The sequence below is a fragment of the Ascidiella aspersa genome, chromosome 5 (genome assembly GCF_963924565.1).
Source record: "Ascidiella aspersa chromosome 5, kaAscAspe10.2, whole genome shotgun sequence".
NCBI lineage: Eukaryota > Metazoa > Chordata > Ascidiacea > Phlebobranchia > Ascidiidae > Ascidiella > Ascidiella aspersa.
In genome coordinates this window covers 2,880,584-2,896,534 of record NC_139451.1, presented here as the reverse complement: position 1 = coordinate 2,896,534, position 15,951 = coordinate 2,880,584, and the positions used below count along the sequence as shown (strand labels likewise).

At 35.9% G+C, this 15,951-nt stretch overlaps 1 protein-coding gene, 1 long non-coding RNA gene and 1 other non-coding gene across 3 annotated transcripts; 1 reads left to right on the top strand and 2 right to left on the bottom strand.

The window, feature by feature from the left end:
* Positions 1-2,152: 2,152 nt before the first annotated feature.
* Positions 2,153-8,249, bottom strand: LOC146141491 (uncharacterized). The gene is made up of 6 exons (XM_083390144.1): positions 8,235-8,249; positions 7,884-8,103; positions 7,244-7,432; positions 4,131-4,313; positions 3,425-3,646; positions 2,153-2,235 (listed from the first exon to the last, which is right to left on the bottom strand). Exons 1-6 carry the CDS (start codon positions 8,247-8,249, stop codon positions 2,153-2,155), a joined length of 912 nt encoding a protein of 303 aa, XP_083246270.1.
* Positions 8,250-10,137: 1,888 nt separating this feature from the next.
* On the bottom strand, positions 10,138-11,564 carry LOC146141490 (uncharacterized). Its single transcript, XR_014498751.1, has 3 exons — positions 11,379-11,564; positions 10,685-10,870; positions 10,138-10,343 (listed from the first exon to the last, which is right to left on the bottom strand). It is a non-coding gene; the product is annotated as an uncharacterized LOC146141490 (long non-coding RNA).
* A 2,533-nt stretch (positions 11,565-14,097) lies between these two features.
* Positions 14,098-14,172, top strand: Trnaa-ggc (transfer RNA alanine (anticodon GGC)). Its single transcript has one exon. It is a non-coding gene; the product is annotated as a tRNA-Ala (tRNA).
* The last annotated feature ends 1,779 nt before the right edge of the window (positions 14,173-15,951 follow it).

The window sequence follows — 15,951 nt, the reverse complement described above, 5'->3', positions numbered from 1 at the left end:
ACACAGCTACAATAAAGTTGTCGTTATGGCAGCAGACGTGTGTGATACCAACCATCGCATTGTTTTCAAAGTCAGTACAGAAGTAGGCAAGATGTCACAATCCCTATTTTCAACAACTAAGCCTTTTGTGTTGCAACATGCCTACAACATCTATATTCTCCATGATCGTAAATTATTTTCCGATTTTAAAAGCACTTTGTAAGCCGGTGGAGCAGTGTTTCTCAACCTTTTTATAATTGCAGAACCCTGCAGAAATTATGAATAGTTCGCAGCACCCTTGCTCGTATCTTTAGTTTTAACTGTACCGGTACAACAAACGAGATTAAAACAGCACATTATAGCTGTGCAACAAGGTTGAAAAAACCTTTCGAAATTTTAGGCCTTTTATCGTTTACAAAAAATTGTATCAAGAAGCTACTAATGAGGCAAAAAATGGAATCCTGGAGAATTCTGCACCCCGGCACTATCAAAAATACTGGGTGTACCACTCTCCATAATAGCAATTGTTTAATTTAATGAATTTTTATATTCTTTCAGCGTGGTTCGGGCCCCCGTGCCAAATGGGCTGCTGAAAGCCTGTCGAACTATATATTTTGCTACCTTTAACTATATTTATTGGAAAAATTTTCGCGCTTCGTGCGTATATTCTTCGTTTTATACTATGTTTTACATTATGGCATAGCAGTGTTTTGGGAATTAGGGCGCCGTGTAGTATTTCACCTTAAAACCAAATATCCAGAACCCGGCACTGTCTTCGTAGTGGGCCTTCAATAGCTTGGAAGATTACTTTGGGTCGGGTCAAAAAAGTTTGCCGACCGCTGGTGTATAGCCTACCTGTCGTAAAATCGGAATCTGCGATTGTTTCAAATAAATCCGTTAAGGTTTAAATCTACAAGTTACTTGGGCCCAGGAAAGTTTTCAATAGTCTTGTCAAAAAATAACGAACTTGAAAAAAACCCACGGGACTTAAATAAACTTGTAACAGAAATCATGTCCTTGTTTAATGGTACAATTAGCAAGTAATTATTAGAGCTTTTAGTTAAAAGTGGTAAATAAGTAGCCTAATGGTTAAAGCAAGAAGTCGTAAGTAAGTTATGGTTAAGAGCTTTTAGTTAAAAGTTGGGCTTCGATAGTCTTACTAGGTATCCAATATTAAGGCAACAATGTGCGTGTAAAAAAGCCTTTTGTTTGGACTGAACAATGACAAAACAGCGTCACAACCAGGGACGCCGGAGAGGGGGGGGGGGGGCAAGCGCCCCTCCTGCCCTTTGCTAAGGGAGCAAAAGTGCCCTTTTCATGAAAAATGATATATTGCTTTCACAACGTTAAATATTATGCTACGAAATCATAAAGCAGTGTTGTACACGCATTTTTTTATAAGAAACTTGGCTCAAGCCGAGTACTAAAAGTTTCTTTAAATTTTTTAACATTTTTGGTACCATTTTAAGCCAATCTAGAGGGCGTGGCAACAAATTTTTTTCCGGGGGAGCACCCCCCGACCCCCCAATATTTCGAAACAAAAAAAAATCGCCCCACTTGCCCTGAAATCGCTCCGGCTTCCCTGGTCACAACACTACGTTAACCTGGTAAAATTGTATTTCTTAAGATTCGCTCAGTCACGTAGAAAAATGGCAATAAAAATATGAGGAAATTTACAGTTTATTTAACGTAAAAACTATGCAAGACTCATATTACCATATTAACGGGACTATTCAAGATTTGAACAAACCGCGAAAAAGACAATTTAGTTGAGATTAGGCTGCGGTAAAGTTTAATATAGAAATACCAATGCGGTAAAAATGTTTTTGTTTTTTTAAAAGTGGAATTTGTTTGAAATTTAATATCTGACGAAATTGAGCGAACATACAATATTGCAAATGTAAGTTTGTCGATTAAATTTAGAAAACAAACACCATGTACGAAAAATGCATAATATTTTAAACAACACATTTATCGAAAAATTTGGACAAAAAATACCAAATAGTCACAAATTAAGCTCACACCTTATAAGCTAAAAAAACTCTTCTACTTTCCTCAAAAATCTCAAATTTTTGATTCACAAAGAAAAATTATGCTGTTTCGACTTTGAACTGCAAACAAGTAACACGCAAATAAAACATCTACGTTTCTAATGACAACACACGATGTTAATTCAGAGAGATGCGACGATAGCAAATGCAGAGAGAACCATCACAACCAAACTTGTTTGGAAATGGAAAACTGTCGAGCTGCCACCTAAAAAACGAAAGTTCGAATTATTTTTTTAGTCATAAATCACACAAAGTGTTTAAACAAGTAGTAAGTTTTAACAGCTTAGAGTTACAAGGGCTGGAACAGCCAGGCACATCACAGTAACCAGATGCATTACCATTTTTTAATATTAAATGATTTTACTTTTTTTACTTACGCATCTTTTTCAACAGTTTAAATTACCATTAGATTTATTGAGTTGTGTATCAAAAACAAATCAAAACTGGCGGAGTATTTGAAGTTTTCACGTTTTAACGTATGAAATCGTATTTAAATTGGCCAAGTCGTCCGAAACATGTTCAGCGTCAAAATCTGCCGTTGTGGGCATGGGCGCCCGCACGGAGGGGCAAGGGGGGGGGGGGGCACTCCCCCCCTCTGGAATTTCAAAATGCGATTATTATTATTATTATTTGTAAGTGTAATATGAGTTCTTTCAAACTTTTTTATAAATATAAACACAAAGGGTTTAAACAAGTAGTTAGAATACGAACGAAGTATGAAAAGCGTTATCCAGCCAACCTTGTACCAAAGTGTTGGATAAGTATATTTTCCAACCGCCAATTTTACGTTATCCTATAACACAGCGGTTTTTAACCTGGGTCAATTTTAAAGTTGCAAGGGCTAAGTTTGGATTTTGCCTAAATCAAGCACATTTTAGCTTGGGTCTGAAATTGGCGTGCATATTGGGGTTGTTCAAAAAATCATTTTTATTCGAATTTTGGTCCCCCTGGGATTGTTAGGTTGCTTCTAAAAACCCACAAACCTAATCTGAGCACGTTTGGTTCAGTATTGACCGTGCTACGTCAATTTGAAAATTCAGATTTAGGTTAAAATTTTTGAAGAAAAATTTTCAGGGGTAGATAAAATTTAAAAAACATTTTTTAACTTAAATCACAATTTTACTGCGATGTATATTCTGTCGGATCGACATATATTGCTATAATAAAGATATAATACAGTTAAAATGTCGTTCAATGTTATTCAAAACAATTTTTTTTATAATATTTTAATTAAACAACAATTCCAAATAGCTAGCTTTAGTTTTATTAAATTTGTAAACGATTTTTGGGCAGTTTTTATCGATTTTGACTTGAAATAATTTTAAAAATTGTTGACCATTTTTGACCAGTCAAAAAATAATCGCCTCGTTATTACACTTCAAACGTCGACATACCTGTAGTGGTAGACGTGGTGGTTGCAGTGGTGCTGCTTGCATCACAGGTGGGAGTAGCCACGTTGTAGTTGTTGGACAGAGTTCCGTCGCATTTGAGGGTGGCAGTAGTGGACGAGAGTGTGTAGCCGCTGTCGCAAGTCACAGTGACCTCTCCGTTATAAGCGACAGTGCCGGTCGGAGCCACTGCGCCGTTGGTCACAGTCAATGCCGAGCAGGTAATTGCTGATTGAACAAATAAAAAACAATACAAACGTTAAAAATTAAATAAATGGAAACTTTTGTTGGTTAAACAACATTTGAAAAAGAGTGATTAATCCAAAGTATGATTTATTTTTCAAGGTTGGATTAATTACTGCACAAACATAGGCCGTAGTTTTTTTTTTACGGTATCGACATTTAACGATACGAAGCGTCTTATTTTATTTACGAAATGGCAACTCAAGGTATTTCAACAGTTTATGGGAAAATTTCATGTGCGAATAAACGATCAGTTTAAAACCAACTTGACCCTCTAAAATGTTGCAACAACAGTCGCGGCCCTCTGGTAAAATAAGCATCTTATTAAATTAGTAAAATGCCCGGTTGTATGTTCGAGCTATGGCCAATTGTTTACGTTTTAATCACAAAACGAAAACCGATATTTCGCAAAAAAACGCCAGTTTTATGTGAATAATGTCATTAATATGTTAAAATAAGTTATCAATACCTGTGCATTCAAGTAATGTCGGATCCCAGGTGTCTGTCGCGGTACAAAGTGAAGATGAAGCGGCACCAGTAGCTAGTTCATACCCGCTGTTGCAGGTGATTGTCTGTGTGCCGGTGTAGCCACCAACTGGGACAGTTTGGAAAGTCCCTTGGGTGAGGGTCGCCGCAGCGGCGCAAGTGGCGGCTGTTTTAAGAAGAGAAATAAAGTAGTTAAAAAGCCATTTTTTTCTTGTTTAGCGAGAAAGATCGCCAACATTACAAGCGTTTTGCGTTTTTGTTTGGCATATGCAACCTGAACGGTAAACGCTTGGCAGTTCACATTTCTACTATGTATTATGTATTGTCATTGAGATGCAATTGCTTGTTTTTCCTATTTTTTTATTTGTCGCTTCCGTGATGTGGCGACTGTTTGAAAAATATTTTTTGGTATGCGAATTCTAAACCCTGGGGTATGGGTGCACCAGTACGAAAAGGTATACAAGGGTGAAGGGTGCATCAAAATCTTTTAATAAAACATTAATCTCACACCGCATTTGCCAGTAATTACCGATTTCTATGAGACAATGGTGATGCAATCGTTGTGAACTAACTTTCTGAGACCTGCGGTCTTTCTTTTTTGCCTGACAGTCGTTGTGCAAGTTCTATTTCTGTTTTTTGTGTAAAGTTTGAATGCTGTTTTATGACATGCAATAGTACTCGCAAGCAGCCTGCAGCCATAATCGAAATCTCACCGACAGTGTGTCAAACTTTGGCAGCTCCGCTCGGTTTAATTGGCATTATGATATTGATATGCATAATGATTTTTCATACCGCTTATCACTAAGGTTCCTCTTTTTCCCCGGATTTTTTCACTCCCGGGAAACGGGATTGAAAAATAAAAATTCCCGGAAATCCCGGGAATCTTGACGTAATTTCCGTGTCCTAATTACGTCATTATGATTAGGGATGTTCAAAGTAGAATATCGAATCCTTGGATTCGTATCCAGATGGGATTCGAATCGAATTCTGCCGTTTATTTCGGGTAATTGGAACCGATATATTTTTGATGTTTTACCGATGATTGCGCCAGATTGTACACACGCGAGTGGCAAGTTTCGATAAAGGCACGTCGCTGCGGCGACACGAGCTTGCTTTAAATGCAGCCGTGTAGTGCAGAGTCAGCGTTTTTTCGGGCGACCAATTAGCCTACGCGTCGCGCGATAACCTTCGTCTAATAATTAAGTGTCAATCAAGCGTTATTGGGCGAGTGACTAACGTGTAATGGCAGGAGCGGAGTTCGCAATTTCCCTCAATGCGTTAAGTTGGAAAAGAAATATATTGCATTGTAAAACGTGCTGGCCGTTCACAAAATGCGCTATGGGGTTACTTAAGGTCAACTTTAGGCCAATATTCAGCGAGATTATGCAGTTATGCACAGTGTAATTGTCAAGTATTCGTTATGTCAATAGTAACTTTGTATTCTTTGCAGTACATTATTTAACTCCATAACAGATGATGTTAGTCAAAAAAGAAGCAATAAGACCCAACAATGTTTTAAAAAACAGGACCGAATTGCTAAATAGTTCATTGTGCAGTGACAGTTTTGCATTGTACTTATTGGCATTTGGCATAATATAAAGTTTTCAACAACCTGGACATGTATTACAGTTTACACAACTGCTTCAAGTAGGGTATATTAAGATTAATCCCTCCCCCCAAGGAAAATCGAGGTTAAATAATTTAATAAAATATACTAGGATTCGCTATTCTGGATTCGTTATTCTAGATTCGAAACCTATTATTCTAGAATACCTTGGGATTCTACTTTGAACATCCCTAATTATGATGTTTAAAATTATTTGATATTAGCTCCAAACATTTAATTAAGCTGATTTATGTTCTGTAGTATTGCTTCTTCAATCTTACAAAACCTTCTCGTATTAAAGGCTGGACCCTTATTTGCTTTTATTTAGAAAACACGCGCATGCAGGGCGCATTTTTATCGGTAAAATAAAGTTAATTAGGATTTTTCCGCTGGCAAGCGGCTAAGCGCAAATAAAGCAACTCAGGCAACTTTAATAGGTTTGGTAATATTTTTTTTCTTTATATTGGTCAAAAATGACAATTTTTTTTTAGTTTTGCTTTGTTGTCGAATAACCCGGTTTGTAAAAAAAAATTCCCGGGATTCGAGATCGTAATTTCGCGGGAAATCCCGGGAATTTCCCGTCGAAACATTCCCGGAGAGGAACCCTACTTATTACCTTAGTTTACCTTTTAAGTAAACAGGGTACGTGAGTTCGTGACAACAACTTTAAGGGTTTACCAAACCAAAAGAGGTTGTTGAAGAGCACTGTTCTAGACAACGAAAATAGTCGAGTTTTTTTATATGAAACTGTAAGTACAAATGTTTAAGAAGACGGAAAACAACTTTCAAACCATCCTTTTAGTCGTAATTTGGTGAAATCAGTTATTGGTTCTGCTCAGTGTTGTATGCAAGTCATTATGAAATGATTTACGTCAAAGTCTAGTGTTTGGAAAAAATATGATTTTTCTATTCATATTATGCTATTGATGACGTCATTACAAATCACTATTTTATGACGTCATAACCGTCGATCATTAGTAATTAACGTCAGACGAAAAATAGTGCAATTCTCTAAGTTGAAAATTTGAAACCCCCTTTTTTTATTTCTGGGCGAGTCTCCGTCCAAGTCATAGGTTACCCAAGTCAAGCCATTATGAGAGCACGGAAGTCATTGACATTATATAAAACTTAAAACTATTACAATTGGTAAACTCGTACGGTTGTTTGCAAGTATTACAAAAATGGAATATAGGGCAAGCAAGTTGTTATGTACATTGTACAAAATCGAGATTAATAATTAAATCCTTATTATATTTTAAATAAACTTAACTTTAATAATTTTTTTTCCAAATAAATTAATATTTTTTTGTTAATATTAAACATTTGTCCAAAATACATCAGTCAAGTTATTTTGGTCGAAAGTCTTCAGTCAAGTAATGTAATAGTAATTTAAAAAAAAAGACTTAAAGGCCTTTAAGTTAAGTCCTTGTTTTAATTTATTACAGCGCTGGTTCCGCTATATTTAGTTTCAGCAAAGTGAATTGTTTTACCTGCGCATGTCAGTGTTGCTGGTGTCCAGGTGTTGCTTGTAGCGGTACAAGTTGATGTTGCAGTAGCTATAGCAAACCCAGCATTACAAGTTACTGTTACTGTATCACCGTCTGCAAAACCTCCATTAGCAGGTACAGCATTGGGTGAGAGTGTTCCTTCAACCACGTTAGGCAATGATGTGCATGCAGCTGTAAAAAAACATTTGCATGAAACACCTGCCATAAACACACCAAAGCACGTAAAAATAAAAAAAAAGCCTGGCATTTTTTAACATTTTCATGACAGAACAGTGTTAAGACTCTTTTTACAAGCAATAGAAATTCTTACTGGCAAACTCAAGTATTCTAGGGGCATGACTTTGACGACTGAGTTATTAAATTCAGAAACAAACAACAATTTGCCTGAACTTAACATCATGAATTCATCCTATGTATGAGATCAGTTATAGAAAATAAAAATAAAAAGGTTACAGTTGATCAAAACGCTGAGAAAATTAGTAGTTTAAAACAATTAGTTAATTGTTAATCTACTGCTGTGGTTCATTCTCGACTTGCTTCCTTCAACCTGTGTAGCTCAGTTGGTAGAGCAACGGTCTTGTTTCTCTAGTCTGGACTTGCTTTTTTTAAGCAATGTACTTACGTTCACATGTGGGAACAGCAGCCGACCAGTTGTTGGATTCTGTTCCGTCGCATGTCAAGGTCGCTGTTCCAGATACGATGTAGTTGGTGGCGCAAGTAACAGTTATGACCCCATTATAAGCTGTAGTTCCAGAGGTTCCAACTCCATTGGTTATGGTCAACGCCCCGCACTCAATTGCTGAGCAGTAAACATACACAATTATACATGTTGCATATTGTTTCTTTTGGAATAATCACTTGTGAGGAGATTCAATGAGAAAATAGATATAATTGACAAAGACTTTTTTCTTCAATGACTCAACATAATCAACAATTTATTAAAATATCTACTACGGCTACGCTATTTAGTTACATAAGGGTATGTCATGGCCTTTAAAACAGGTTCATTCTACAATGGATACATTTGCATAAATAACAATTAATTTTACTTTGTATTTACACTGTTTAGAAAGCTTTAAAAATAATTATGAAGTATACAGAAAAAATAAGTTCAAGCTTATTTAAAAAAAAAAAAAAATCCTATGTATATAAACTAGAAAAAATCCTATGTATATAAACTAGAAAAAACCTTATGTATAAAAACTAAAAAAAAATCCTATGTATATAAACTAGAAAAAACCTTATGTATATAAACTAGAAAAAATCCTATGTATATAAACTAGAAAAAATCCTATTATGTATATAAACTAGAAAAAATCCTATGTATATAAACTAGAAAAAACCTTATGTATATAAACTAGAAAAAATCCTATGTATATAAACTAGAAAAAATCCTATGTATATAAACTAGAAAAAATCCTATGTATATGTTACGTAAGTTGTTTCAGTCTTTGTTTGAAATATGAAAAAACAATTTACAAACCAATACAATTGTATTAGCGTGGAATAATGATGTCGAATAATATTGTACAGGATGCGATACCAGAGTTAAGTGCGAGTATCGATACTCGTCCAATATTATGGTGATATCGGTGCCCATTCGCTACCAATTTATTTTGAGAATTCTAGCTTTAATTTGCTTGGGAATTTCTACTTTGAAAGTTAAAGTTATCCAAATAGTAGGAGGCTAACAACTGGAGGTAACTAAACTTATCAATCTTGGTCTAATACAGGGGTGGGCAATTATTTTTAGCCGCAGGCCGCATGAGAAACCTAAAATATTGTGGTTAAATATAGGATCTAAAATACACACAATATGACGTCATACACTGACTGTGTAAAACAAATATTCCACCAATTTGTTATTACGTTTAGAGTTGTGCGAAAATGTGCAATTTAAGTCGGATTTAAAGAAGGTCACGAAACGTCAAAATTTGCGACTATGTGTTTGAAAATGCAAACTTTAATTTAGATTTAGATGGTACGTGAAGCATTGAGCCTCGACTAAAAATGTACATTGCTTGATATATTAGCGTTTATTAAGTTGTGGGGCGCGTTGACCCAAAACTTAAGATTAAAATATGTGAAAATTTCGTACAAAAAACTTACCATATGTTTTTTCTTCTTTTTTAAAACTTTAAGTTACCGATGTGTTACAAAGTTTAACAATCTTAGCCTAATATTTATATATTTTAAATATTAGGCTAAGTTTGTTAAACTTTCGTTGGAGAGAGTGCCACTGAGCAGAGGACGCTATTTGTCTGTGAAGTTGCCAAAAAATCGCGTGGAATATACGAGCAACACAGAAGAGATTCGAATTTCCGTTTTAGCATTTAGAACAGACTAAAAATTTAAATTTGGCGGGGTCTTGACAAGATCTGTCAACTTGTCCTTGTTTTCGCTCAGCCTATGTATTTTATTGAAAATAAGCCTTGGGCCGGATTAAACTGCTTGGCGGGCCAGATCCGGCCTGCGGGCCGTATGTTGCCCAGGTCTGGTCTAATAACTAGGAAAATCACTATTGAACTTTTCGATTTCATTAATTTTATTAAGACGTAATAAGAATATCAAAGCCCATACAGAAGTAGGCAGCATTTTGAACGTTCCGAATAACTCTTTTTTCATTGTCCAAAATGATACCTACTTCTGTATGGGCTTTGATATTCTTATTGCGTTTTACTACAACCTCCAACCATTATGCTCCCAAATTAATTTTATTATTTTGTCATTTGGTAGCGATACTTTTTGTTCTAAGTATTGAGTATTGGAATAAAGTGTCAAGCATCGGACATCCCTATTATAAATCATTTCGGTTATTAGTTTGGAAGGGTATACAAACGGCTGCAGTGTTTCAAAATAATAATTCGCGTCTGATTTTCTGTTAAATCACTGTTACCTGTGCATGTCAGTGTTGGCACAGTCCATGTGTTGCTGGAACCCGTGCAATCTGATGTTGCTGTAGTTATAGAGAATCCAGCATTACAAGTCACTGTGACTGTGGTAGTGTCGGCAAAACCTCCAGAAGGCACCACAGCTGGTGAAAGTGTTCCTTGGACCACGCCAGGCAGAGCGGTACATGCAGCTGAAATAGAAGGTACAATTTCATTGAGAAATTAATGCTAGCTGTTTGGATAATTTGTTGAACTATATCAAAATACTGTTTTTGTAAATTCTTCAACCACAATTGATGTGTCAATGACTTAAACTCATTACAACACTGGTTTTACCTGTCAAGTCAGTGTGGCTTAATGTGCAAAACTTAAGATACATTTTAATAAAAAAACACTTAATTAAATCCTAAGAAATGAATTAAGTCCAAGTCAAGTAATTTGTCCAACAGACTAAAGTCAAGTCAAGAAAACTGTGACTTAAGTACACTTAAGTCAAGTCAATGACTTAAAGTCATTACAACACTGGTTTTACCTGTGCAAGTCAGTGTGGCTTGTGACCAAGTGTTGCTTGCAGCAGTACAAGTGGTCGTTGCAGTAGCTATGGCGAATCCGCCATTACAAGTCACTGTGACTGTATCAGCGTCGGCAAAACCTCCAGCAGGGACAGCAGATGGTGAAAGGGTTCCTTGGACCACACCAGGCAGAGCAGTACATGCAGCTGTGTTGAAAAATAAAGTTTGTTTTTATTGCAATGCTGCACCTACTACTGTGTGCTACTTGCTAGATGCCCAAAGGTAATAATCAGTTAATTGATGTGAGATTATATGTGAATATTATAACTGTGATATCTACATATTTAGATGTTTTACAGAAATTTATTTGCAAAACTAGCCAATTGGGTCAAATAATTTTGTAGAATAAAGGTTTGTACTAGGTGTTAGTTTCAGACTAACATTGCCAAATCACAATAAATTTGAATTGTTTTCATAAGAACACTTGACATACTGATTAAATAAGTAAAAGCAGTAAACTCATTTTCCTTTTTGCTATGCCTTGTTCATTTTTTATGAAAGTGATTTGGTATGGCGAGGCAAAATGAAATACAAGTATCTTGCTACAATCTCCAACCAATATGCTCCAACATTTTGGTTTTAGTTTTAAAAAGGATTACAACCAGACAAACTGCCACAAGAAAATACTATGTTTTTCTATTGAATGAATGTTACCTGAGCATGTCAGTGTAGCTGGTGACCAAGTGTTGCTTGAAGCAGTACAAGTCGTTGTATCAGTAACAATTGCGTGCCCAGCATTACAAGTTACAGTTACTGTAGCAGCGTCTGCGAAACCTCCATTTGCAGGAAGAGCATTTGGTGAAAGTGTTCCTTGGACCACAGCAGGTAGAGCAGTACATGCAGCTGTAACACAATAATTTTGTTGACATAGGACTTGAACCAATTATAACTTAGTAGAAGCCTAGAATGACAAGGTAAAGCTGCTATCAGCGTTTTACAAATGAATTTGGCCGTTGTATGGCTTACAGCAGGGGTAGCCAACACGTCCATCAGCACATTTCACCAGCCGTGCATGCAGCTGTGGTGAATATTTGGATGTTACTACTTGTTGTACTAAATAAAACAATGCAGCTAAAAAACAAAACACGTCCTGCAATAAAGCTTGCCCAAAACAAATTAATTTAATTCACATATACAGAAAAATGCAAAGGAAATTGTAATCCATAACTTAACGCCCCAAACATAAAATATAATTTGCTGTCAAAAGTTGTTTTTTCGCCCACATAGTGACTACCATATAAACTGTTGCTACCAGGCATAATAATATAGATATATAGTGAGTGCCATGCACACAGTGGTCGGCAAACTGTAGGCCGCGGCCCAAATGTGGGCGGCAAGTTACTTTTGAATAGGTTAGTGTTATAATGTAGTTGAGGGCGTGATAGTCGTAGGCCTTCATTAATTGCACTTTATTTTAAAAGTTGGTGTGGCATAGAATTTTTAAATTGGCTCATCTTGGAAAGCTCCATGTGCCAAATTTGGTCCTGGGAGCCTGGCAAACTATATTTTTTGCCAACTTTAACTGTACATAAATGAAAAAATTTTCGGGACCACTGATGTAACACAATATATTTTTCGCAAATGTTGTCCGCAATTCTTAAGTCATTTACAAAACTGGTGCGTTTAGTTGCAAAGTCATGACCTCAAGTATTTGTGTTACCATCCATTGCTCCAACAATTTCACACCTAGCTGGATATCTGCCTAAAGTTGACCTTCAGTAGCCCCTTAATCTAGTTTATTACAAACAAGCACTATAAAATTCAACTTGACTGCAAAAAAAATGTTACATGTCAGCTATTGATGCAATAATTAGATTGGCAATAATTAGATTTGGCAATCATTTGGCTCTATAAGTAAAATACAAGTGAAGATAAAAAAAAAACTAAAACACGCAGAAAAGAAAAAAAAGACAAAAATAGCAGGTAAAGAAGGCGATGTATAGGTCAGTAAGTACTAACGGGCATAAGTGCTAAAAAGATTCAAAGGTGCTGAGGTGGTATCAATGGTGAGCTCTGGTTTATGATGTTGAATCATTAGAGACTCCAGAAAAAATATAGACGGTAACTGTCATACCTTGAACTAGGGTTTCTTTCCGGGAATGTTTCGACGGGAAATTCCCGGGATTTTTCACGAATTACCAATCCCGAATCCCGAATCCCGGGATTTTTTTAATCCTGATTATTCGAAAAAACATAGCAAAACTTAAAAAAATTGTTCTTTTTGACTCATATAAAGAAAAAATATATTATAAAAACAAATAAGGGTGATGACTTTAACACGAGAAGGTCTTGTAAGATTGCAGTTCTAAGCAAGACTACAGAACATAAATGAGCCTAATCAAATGTTTGGAGCTAATATAAAATAAATGTTAACATCCTAATGACATAATTTTAAGTATAATTTTTTCGTTATGAAAACCCTACCTCGAACCCAATATTTCAGGTTGACTGAAATTAACCTTATGGGTTGAATTTGGCAAACAGGTTTTAATATTTTTATTGAATTTACTAAAAAACATGTATTGTATTACAGAACTTATCACCAGGTCGACAAAAGAACGCAAGAGATTAAAATTAACATATATCTCAGCATCAAGTTACCTGTGCAAGTCAATAATGCCAGTATTTGTGTCGACTTAATAGTCATTATCTTTACGCTCAATAGCAATCTAGTTTAAATAGAAATTAAAAATAACAAAACTTCCAACATGTCGACAACAGAATGCAAGAGATTAAAACTAACATAAATCTTAGCATCAAGTTATCTGAGCAAGTCAACGATACAGGTGTCCATGTGTTTTCCGCAGTACATTCAGCAGTGTTGGCACCAACAGTTGACGCAAATCCAGTTGCACATGCCGCTGTTACAACGGTGTTAGCAGGGTACCCATCAGTCCATGTGGGAGTAACCGAGCCCCCATTTGTCACAGTCGGTGCCGCGTTGCAATTAAATGCTAAAAGAAATAAACAAAAAATTTTTCAAGAAATTAATAAGTTTAACCACCTTTAACAAAAATATCCTAGGAAAGATGTTTTTAAACATATGGGCCATGGCCTAGTAGTGGGCTAGACGCTGTTTTTAGTGGACCACATGTATTGCTTAGCTTGGACAGATCATAGTTGGTGTGTATATGTGTTATTTGTTGATCTTGCGTTGATGATCCTTTGTTTTCTTAATAGAAAACCGCGCTACAGAAGGCATGCTTCTTTCACTTGTCTGTTTATATACAGAGCTGCTACTCAGCTATTAACACATATATGCGTGAATGTTTCATTGAATAAATGATATGGTACTGTGGATCCCCTTCAATGAGGTGCTAACAAATTGAGCAAGCATTGGCGTATGGTTGTTTCTCGACTCGTTCCCTTCTATGCCTGCATAGCTCAGTTGGTAGAGCGACGGTCCCGGCTTGACCGGAGGTCGTGAGTTCGAACCTCACTGCAGGCTAGTTGTTTTTCTAGTCTGCCCTGCTTGCATCATAGATCAACAGACTCGGTGAGTCTGCGATGGCTTTCAGTGTACTAATTATACGTAAGCCGTAATCGTTGGTCAAAAAGCAGCTTCGAAGGGCTAGATCTCAGATATTAACACACATATGTGTGAATGTTTTATTGTTATGTACTATTAAGAGTAATTTTAACACTAGAGATAACCCGATATAACTGTTTACTGAAAATTTGGGCTGATACATAAAATGACTATGTTGTGTTCCTTAAATACAAACAAATATTCTAGTTTTTAAACCTAAAATTTGTCATTTGCTTTTATTTTTTTGGAAGACTGATTTATTTACTTATATGCAAAATAAGAGTTTTATAACTAAACAAGAAGATAAACTCAATGTAAATTGCATTATATGTTTGATTAATTATCAGGTTCTTAAAAACTATTGCATTATATGTTTGATTAATTATAAAGTTCTTGAAAACTATATATTTTATGTACATGAAAATAAGTTATCAGTTGAAACAACATAAAAACTCGTTAGCAATTTCATTCCAAAAAATTGACATCGGCAATTGATTTTTGACAACGCAGAAAAATACATCAATTTGTTTCCTACGGTGTTGATCTTGTTATTGGTTTACTGTTTGAACAGTTTGCAACAAAAGCAACTTCATAACTGTAAATTAAAATAGTTGAAGTGCACCACAGTTTGTTTTCTAGTTTTATTAGTACACCGAAAAGCCATTAGACTCATCTGTCGATCAATGATGCAAGCAGGGCAGGCTAAAAAACAACTATAGCCTGTGGTGAGGTTTGAACTTATGACCTCCGGTCATGCCGGGAAACGTCACTTCATCAAATAAGCTACACATGCTCAGAGAAGAGAAGTCGAGAAACAAGCATTCACCAGTAGTCGCCACATTCTGTTTGTACAAGCAACTTCACATAAAAAGGGATAAACAGTCCCATATCATTTTTATTAAAATATTGGTTGTGAGAAAGATTTCCTTGAAATTTACAAAAATTCCAGAAGTACGTAGACTAAGGAGACACCGCGAAAAAGTTTGAGAATCCCAGGGCTAATAGTAACATTAACAAGTAATAGTGACAAAGTAATAGTGACATTGGGCGCTGGTCTAGAATTCTACCACAACAAACATTATTTGGTTAAGGGTTAGTCAAATATTATTATTAAATAAAGAATATAATAATACTTGACCCACCCAGACCCAAACACTAACTCGTACCCTAACTCAAATATTGTGTGTTGATTTCATAACTGTGGAAGGATTCTAGACTAGCGTCAAAGTAAGAACCAGTACAATGTATTTAAAGTTTGTTTTCCAGTTTTGGCGCAGCATTGCAGTTTTACCTGTGCATATTAAATCTACTGGTATCCATTCACTAGTTGAACTAATACAAGTCGATGTTGAAGTATCTGTAGAGAACCCAGCATCACAAGTAATCGTTACTGTTTCACCACCAAGAAAACCACCAGCAGCCGGAAGTACATCAGGGACTAAGGTTCCACCACCCACGCCAGGCAATGATGTACATGCAGCTGTGTAGAATAGTTGGGTGTTATTACTTGTTGTACTTAATAGGCACAGAGGTTAAACAACAAAACATGCTCTAATACAGTGCTTCTTAAACTTTTTTAATTCTGTTCACCCGGGCATCGTTCTCCAGATTTCATTCACCCTTGTCCCATGATATAATAAAACTATCTCGTCTATATAACAGCACATAATGATTTAGGTTGTTTCGATTTTTAGTAAG

What these genes read in the sequence shown, in the direction of transcription:
- LOC146141491 (XM_083390144.1), bottom strand. An exon ending in TGCTGTTCCCACATGTGAAC is followed by an intron (nt 7,433 to 7,883) that starts GTAAGTACATTG and finishes GTTTTTTTACAG; the next exon opens with CTGCATGCACATCATTGCCT. An exon ending in CACCACGTCTACCACTACAG is followed by an intron (nt 2,236 to 3,424) that starts GTATGTCGACGT and finishes TTCGTTTTTTAG; the next exon opens with GTGGCAGCTCGACAGTTTTC.